The sequence below is a fragment of the Sprattus sprattus genome (genome assembly GCF_963457725.1).
Source record: "Sprattus sprattus genome assembly, chromosome: 13".
Classification (NCBI taxonomy): domain Eukaryota; kingdom Metazoa; phylum Chordata; class Actinopteri; order Clupeiformes; family Clupeidae; genus Sprattus; species Sprattus sprattus.
The window spans coordinates 20892751-20900883 of NC_137911.1; the positions used below are offsets into that span (position 1 = coordinate 20892751).

Sequence of the window (8133 nt, forward strand, 5' to 3'; positions counted from 1 at the left end):
ATGAAGTCACTGTTCTACCGTGCTGTCATCCATTTTCAAACTGATGTAGCGAAATAACTATCATCCTCAGACTCTGAAATTAAAGAATCAGACCAATTTAAGCTTTTTCCAGACAAATAATGTTTCATCATCAAATTAAGGATGCAATTTTTTGTGAGGATCAATGTAATTTAATAATTATTTCCAAATAAATTAAAATAACTCAACTCCTTGAAGCATTATGCTATGACTTTGATGAATACACTGTCTTCATCGCCCTCTGTTTACTTCACAACAGATATGTATCATTCCATGTCTGATCTAGAAAAAGTATCCTTTGACAGGAACTATTCTCACACCCCTTCAATGCGTTTCTTGCTGCAATCATTCAATTTCTCCCTTCTTTCTCTGTCCTCCCTCTGGTCACCTGTCCATCACAGAGACCATGGGGTGCAACTGCAGCTCTGACTATGATGAGGACTGGGTGGAGAACCTAGATGAGAAGTGTGATCAGTGCAACTGCCCCATCGCTCCAGATGCAAACATGGTGAGTGTGTTTAGCCCCTGTCCATTCTCTACCAGCAACCGAAGCCTAGTCAACCGTTGGTTGAATGGTAATTGAAGTGGTGCTGTTTTATCCGTAGGACAATCTTTGTGTACGAAAACTTGCCTCGCAGTGTGAAGGGTACAGTATTTAGAAATATTTCAACCTAGCTAAAACACCTGAGAAAATAGTAACTCCTTCGCTAAAACTACATTTTTAATCATGTGAAATACGGCAGGATATTTTAGGCTTTACAGACGTGCTTGCAATTTGTTATGAGCGTTAATGCATTATAATGAGAAATGTTACCAACCGTCACAGCAGCATTTATTGTTGCAGGCGTCCATAATGCTACCTTAAGAAAATAAAAATAAAAATGTTTTGCTTGGGTCCCACTGCTTAGGCCTGCCTTACATAATCTAGAAGGAAACTGTCCTTTGTGTACACAATCAGTCTGGCCTGTGACCATGAATAAAAGGCTGTGCACAACTTCCTCCACAACAACTTGAAATTACATTAATTAAAAGAGAACAACACATACAGGGACGTAGATCTTTGCTGATAAACACGTATGATCAATTAAGTTTCTTTCAGCAATTTGGAAAAGGTGAGCTGCCTTTGTTCAAGTAATAACATGTTTTTGTTACATCAGTCTCAGGGGGAACTTCGTTATTTCCCTCTCATTAAATCAAACTGATTACTTCTGTTTAAAGGGCAATGAACGAATGTACTCTGCTTGCTGGTGACTTTATATTGTTGAGCGTTATGGTGATATGAGGATGTGGTTGAAGTTTTGCTTGACATGATTTATGCAAATGCAGGTCATATTTTAAATGACAGTGCTCCTGTTATATTGTAATTACAATGAAGATTATGGTTTAGTACATTGTAACTTGCTGAGTAATAGTCAATATCAGCTCATTGTTAAGATTAAATAGAGGACTAGGGTTATGTTGCAAATTAGAACAAAGTATCATGTGATGTTACCAAATGAAATGATGTGTGCCACTTAGAGGATTGAAGGGTACAGTAATTTCCAGATTAGATATGCAGCTAAGGTATGGATTGGATAAATATTTGGACCAAAGGTCTTGTTGTTTGCCCCTACACAAATGTTAAAGCTACTGTTCTACTTGTCAACTACTTTTCTTTGTTTCTTTTTTTGCTCTCGTGGACCTGCCTCCCAGTATGAAGGCCAAAGTGGCTTCCCCACCCAGTACACGCCACCAACCTCTCCCCTACCAGGTACGTCCCCACAACTCGAAACCTGGTCTTTCCCATCCGTGCAGTTCACGTGAGAGTACTTAGCGCTCTAAGGACTGGTCTTTGGATGCCATTTGAATCAGAGCACCGAGAGTGTTTGGCTGTTGCGCAGACCTAAAAAGGAATGGCCAGCACACAGGCATGTTGCCTGGCAGGCCAAGTGGAACATTCATGAGCATAAATCTTGTATAGAAAGCAGGCCAGGGCTCTAATCCACACTCAGCCAGCATCCGCTTTGCTGTTTTAATTACCATAGACTTACTAGCCAAGTAGAGCAGCCCAAAACCCAGAGTATTAGCCCGTACGTGTTTACCCTTGCACACATACTTCATTGTAGTCTGCCAGTGTTTACTCACAGAGCAATAATGGATGGCCTGTAAACCATTTATTTGGCTGCCCTGCACAAGAAACATCTGAACTATTTAATTCACTGTGAAACCCTTTTGAATACATTCTGCAAGACAGTGCTGAACCGTGTAACTGCACTCTCATTTGGTGACGCCTGGTGTCTATTCTACAGACAATCTGGTTGTTGCGCTGTACAACTACGAGCCCAACCACAGCGACGACCTGGGTTTTGAGAAGGGAGACAAGCTGAAGCTTATTCACAGGTGAGAGTGCTCATCTCTGAGACACACTGAGGGGGGGGCTGCGTGGGTGGATGGTGTAATCGCCAAGGCCAAGGGAAGGACCTCCAAGGGAGATACTCATCACAAATGAGTCAAACATACAGGGAAACAAAACAAAAAACTCCAGAAAAAAGTCCCAAGGGTCAGACACTTGAAGAAAGGGATGACTGGCACTATTAGTCAATGTTGTGGCACCTTATCCTGCTTTCATGTTTAAGATGTAGTCTGATTGTTTTTCTTTTTTTTCTTTTAAGAGATGACCCAGAATGGTTCATGGCAGAGTCCTTGATCACAGGACAGAGGGGCTACGTACCACACAACTTTGTGGCCAAGCTCAACACGGTGGAGACTGAGACGTAAGTCATTGATCGTCAGAACATCGGAACAACTCATAGACTTAACTGTGTATTTTCTTTCTGGAGAAACTAAATGTTTATTCAAGGGATAACACGTTTAAAACAAGAACCACTTTGACCGTCATAACTGATAAATCCATATTTTTGGGCAAATATCACGGGAACCAAGTTGATCCCATCCAAGTCACCCCTTTCATACTATATCAAAAGATAACCACTGCAGACACACTTCATGCTTCCTCTGACGTGCTGGCAATGATAACAATGGTTGGTTTGTGGTTTTCTGCATGCAGGTGGTTCTTTAAGAACCTGTCTCGAAATGATGCAAACAGACAACTCCTGGCACCAGGGAATACACAGGGCTCGTTCCTTATTCGAGAGAGTGAGACAACCCAAGGTATGAGAACCAAAGCAAGGCCTACACATGCCATTTTATTAGGTAGCCAACAAAATTGTTCTTGGCTTGTTTTTTAGACGAATGTGATACATTCAGTTTGTGAACCCAAGCATATTAAAGAAGACAGATAAAGACACAAAGGCTGTCCATTACAGTGAAATGGAATTGTATACATAATTGTATACACATTGGAGAGAATGGTTATCAAGGCCCATGTCAGATTTCACCCTTTTAGAAATACACTTTCAATTACTTTTTACATTGCCAGATGGTGTAACGAGCCGCCAAGACACTTCTGCATGCTTGGTCTGCCAACATTCTTTCAGTTCTTTCATGCATATCTTTTGTTTCTATGCTTTTTACACTTCCCTTGCTTGCACACTTGTCTACTCGGCCCCAGCAGGGGTTTAGTTGTTCAGTAGATGTTGTAGGGCGCGCTTTTTGGATGTCAAAATTTCTTTAATGTTTTTTTTCTGTTGTCTCTGAACAGGCAGTTTCTCTCTGTCTGTGAGGGACATGGATCAGAACTCAGGAGATGTTGTCAAGCACTACAGGATCCGTAACATCGACAACGGCGGGTACTACATCACCACGAGGATCTCTTTCACGTCTCTGTCGGAACTGGTGAAACATTATTCACGTACGCACCCTTTCTCATGCATGTGTTCGCAACCTCAATGGCCAATATTTACCCACACTGTCAGCATCTGTGTCTGCATCACCTTTCAACAGCACAGAGTGTGTGCAAAACATGTATGCGATTCTTTGTTGTGAGACGCTATTAGAGTATAATACTGGCTGTAACCTAGGGGGAGAACTGAAGGAACTAAAGCATTTAGTGGAGGAGTGAATGCCATCTGAACTCGAGAAATATGACACACTTGAGTCCAATTTTGTTGTCACTGACAACATCAAAAATTACCCCTTTCTTTCCTACACAAAAGCTTTGGAGATATTTTGGTAACCAGTGCCATTCACTGTTGTTTGTCTTCAGGCAGTGCTGGTCTTCCTATTTCTTTTCAAATTTAAAACAAGTACATCGTGAAGGCAATCAAGTGATAACAGACCTCAGCCTCACCCTCTGTATCAAATGGAAATTTAGTTTAGTTCCATCCACCACTTGTATAGATAATGCATTTCCTCTATGGTTCTATTGTTTTTATTTCTTTCTTTCTCTCTTTCTTTCTTTCACAATCCTCCTCTCTCTCCATCCCCTTCTCTCTCCCTCTCTCTTTCTCTCTCTCTCCCTCTCTCCCTCTCTCTCTCTCTCTCTCTCTCTCTCTTTTCCTTCTTGCAGGAGATCCAGACGGCCTGTGCGCCCGCCTGGTGAAGCCGTGTCAGACACGGGTGCCTCAGAAGCCCTGGTGGCAGGATGAATGGGAGGTCCCGCGCGAGTCCCTCAAGCTGGAGCGCCGGCTGGGGGCTGGCCAGTTCGGGGAGGTGTGGATGGGTAAGAAGGATGCTGAGACGAGGTGTGGACCACCACTCCATGCCATTCTAGGTTTACCCTTTAGATAGGCTGAGTGTGTCAAGTTTGTATTTTATGTTTCATCTAGGTCTATAAGACCTACATCTAAGGCCTATAAAGTAGCAATGTAAATCAATTTGTGAACATTTAACCTAAAGGAAATTGTATTTTTCTTATGACATTATGTCACAAAAGGCCTTAAAGTGCATCATTTGTGAACTGAACCTTAATGTTCAAAGCTCATTCCACCAATTTCTAGCCATTTACAATTAGTGTTTTTAATGTGGCGTTCCCGTCAACACTCTTGAAATGAATGAGCTCATCTGCTGTGTGGGGAGGTGATCAAACATGTCCAACGCTGAGGAGCACCCCAGTGAACCTAGATGCTGAGAGATAAAGACTGTGGCTCACTCTGGCTCTGGGCCGGGTTCCCTGTGTGGGCTTTTCTTCCTCTGCCTGTGATTTCCCCTTTAACACTCTGATGACTTGCTCAAGCCTCAAGCCTTTTCAAGCCAATTTTGCAAGAGCTACAGCAGTTTAGTGGCTTCCAGCAGTGTGTGTGTGTGTGTGGTTTCATGGGGGTTGGATCCTTTCCAGTGTGCAGCAAATAATTCATCACATGGTTTAAAGGGAAGGAAGGGTACTGACAGAAACAATCGATACTGAGTTCACCTGTAAGTCTCCAGAGAGAGTACAGGTATGATGAAGGTTTACTTTCAGTTATCTGCTGAGTAGTTGGGGTATTTGCCCATATCCTTGAAGCAGTCCAAAAATGAGGTAGACAACATTTGATAAAGTTGATGGGGTTGGAGGTGGAGGAGGAGCAGGATGTGGGGGCAGCGTTGAAATGAGACGGCATGGCATCTATTCCCAAGACTATGTATTAGCTTTCTGTCGTTCCTCAGCATTAAACAGGAAACAGCAGTGTTATGGTGACCGGATTATCTGCTGAGGTAATCGGACCCGCTGGCTGTTATTTGTCTGTGAGGTGGGAGTGTTTCACCATTGTCCGTCTCCGTTGGCGAACACAATGTGATATTCAGGCTACCCACTCCTTATATCAGGGTTAAAAATAATCCCCCAATAACTGGGTTTCGTTTTCAAGGCCTAGTGTGTGTTAACTACTTCCTCTTGCTGTCTGGCTTGGGAGAATGTTTCTCACACTCGCTTGCTTTCTTTCGACGCCTCAGAGTTTGTGTGCACCCATATCATACCGCAGATGTTACTTGCTTTTTGTGTTTTTACAGTGAATTGGCAGCAGCTCATATGCATCAGAGAAACTATTCTGCCATGTGTGACAGGACTGATTACTGGTCTGATAACACTGTTTGCTTGAGCTTTGTGTAAATAAACAAAAAGTGTTGTTATTCTTGCATGGCTTGCACAGTACAATGGACTTTGAGGCTGAGTTCTGCGGTGTGGTGTGTTGTGTAAGAGGAAACTTCAGAGCAGTTACAAAATCAAAACCAACTATTTGCGTCTTCTTTTGGGGCAGGTGTTTACAACAACCACAGAAATGTGGCCATCAAGTGCCTGAAGGCCGGGACCATGTCCATCGAGGCGTTCTTGGCGGAGGCCAACCTCATGAAGTCTCTGCAGCATACGTACCTTGTGCGCCTCTTCGCTGTTGTGACAGCGGAACCCATTTACATCATTACAGAGTACATGGAGAACGGTAAGAGAAGCCGCCCAGAACATAACTGATTACTGTTAAATATTAAGACTCCTTAGACTCCCCCCCCCCCCCCCCCAATCTAAAAACCATTTGAAGCAGTTACACAAGATTTGAATGTTACATCGACATCAACATGCTCTGGTAAAATCATATTGTTTTGAAATTAAAGTCTTTCATAAAAATCTTTTTCTTTAAGAGTTTAACATTGTTACACTTGTTGTGTCTCCTGTCAAAATAACTGGGCCTTCAAAGTGAATGCCCAGGACTGTGATACTAGGAGTTTTATGAGAGAAAATAAATGGTAAAGCTGTCAAATGTCACATTTAATACAGTTGAATGAGATGGGTGATGATATCAATCAGAGTGCATTTTCATCATCACACAACCAAAGACACGTGTTATTATGCTGTAAAAGTACAGATTTATATTATTTTATGCATATTTTAAATATGTGTTGCTAATTAAACGTATTGTTAAATAGACAAAAAAAATTTAATTCTGAGATTTAGATTTGCAGTAGTATGTAGTTTTAACCCTCCAGGGTATAATTCCCACTGGTGGGAAATTTAGTTTTTTGTTCTTGTTGTCAATATGCCTTTAAAGCGCCGTGAGTTTTTGTCCTAGAATCATAAAAAGAACACCCCCAGAAACCTGTAATCTTTACATACTGTATATGCCACTTGAATGCATGAATGTTTTTAGTTAGTGGAAATATACAAAAGCATCAAGGCATGTCAGACTACCTAAAAAAGTCTAACAGGCCTTGGACCCATAACGTGGTACAACATCATTAAAAGGAGGCTTAACAACTAGAAATAATATGTAATTGTTATTTATTATCTATTTTTGCATCTTTAGAAAGATTTAAATCCAAAATGATCAAAATAAATACAACGTTTACAAAAAGCATTATTAACATTCATATCAGGCCAGTCAATTCTGACTAGAACCAAGTGTAACCATGTTTAGAACAAAACATGAGGGTTAAAGAGGGAATAAGGCTTTGAATGAGCAAGTGAAATGGTTGGAAGATTCTGAAGCTACAGAGATATTAAAGACGATTCTGCATTGCTTCATGCCAATGTTATTAAAGACAGTGCCACACTCCCTGGCTAGCACAGAGACAGGCAGTCATGCTACTTCCTTTGAACAACAAACATATCAAAAAACAGCCTAGCACACCCTTATATTCCCTGGAACTATATGCTGGCATAGCGTGAGATGCTGTGGAAAATACAAACACCCAGTCCACAGTCATGATGTCATCACTGCTTTGCGTGACTAAACATGAGAGCAAGCAGACAGGAGGATGGCAAAGGTGTGCGTTTCAGCCATGCGTGTTCATGACTCATTCATTTCCCACACAACACACACACGCACACGCACACGCACACGCACCGCACGCGCACGCACACGCGCACGCGCACGCTCACGCACACACACACACACACACACACACACACACACACACACACACACACACACACACACACACACACACACACACACAGAGTGTTTGATAAAAATTGATTCTGGAACTGGTAGGGGAATGCGTCCCGCATCTACTGTTTGACACAAGGGAACATTTGTGATTGCCCTGCTTTCGTGGAAAGGGCTTTACTGAATTCTCCCTCTGGACAGCGGTGGTGATAAAAATATTCACAGTGGGGGAGGGTGAATGCATGGCTTTCTTGATTAGTTACACCTAAAGGGAAGTTCCTCCCTGATGGATGCTCGTGTTTAAAAAAAGGGGGCATGTGATTCACTTGCTCATTGTTCTCGCTAAGCAGACCTGTCGCCAAAATGTGTGTAGCCAAAACAC

The 8133-nt window shown here is 42.2% G+C and overlaps 1 protein-coding gene across 1 annotated transcript in view; it reads left to right on the forward strand.

Annotated features, from left to right (window-relative positions):
• Positions 1-424: 424 nt before the first annotated feature.
• The window catches only part of lck (LCK proto-oncogene, Src family tyrosine kinase), a gene marked incomplete at both ends in the record, with an annotated part of 12909 nt that continues 5200 nt past the window's right edge, over positions 425-8133 (forward strand). Inside the window, 8 exons of the mRNA XM_080849996.1 lie at positions 425-526; positions 1711-1768; positions 2307-2397; positions 2670-2771; positions 3065-3168; positions 3659-3808; positions 4466-4618; positions 6132-6311. Of these exons, the coding sequence (XP_080706122.1) occupies positions 425-526; positions 1711-1768; positions 2307-2397; positions 2670-2771; positions 3065-3168; positions 3659-3808; positions 4466-4618; positions 6132-6311 (940 nt within the window). The remainder of the gene's footprint in view (positions 527-1710; positions 1769-2306; positions 2398-2669; positions 2772-3064; positions 3169-3658; positions 3809-4465; positions 4619-6131; positions 6312-8133) is intronic.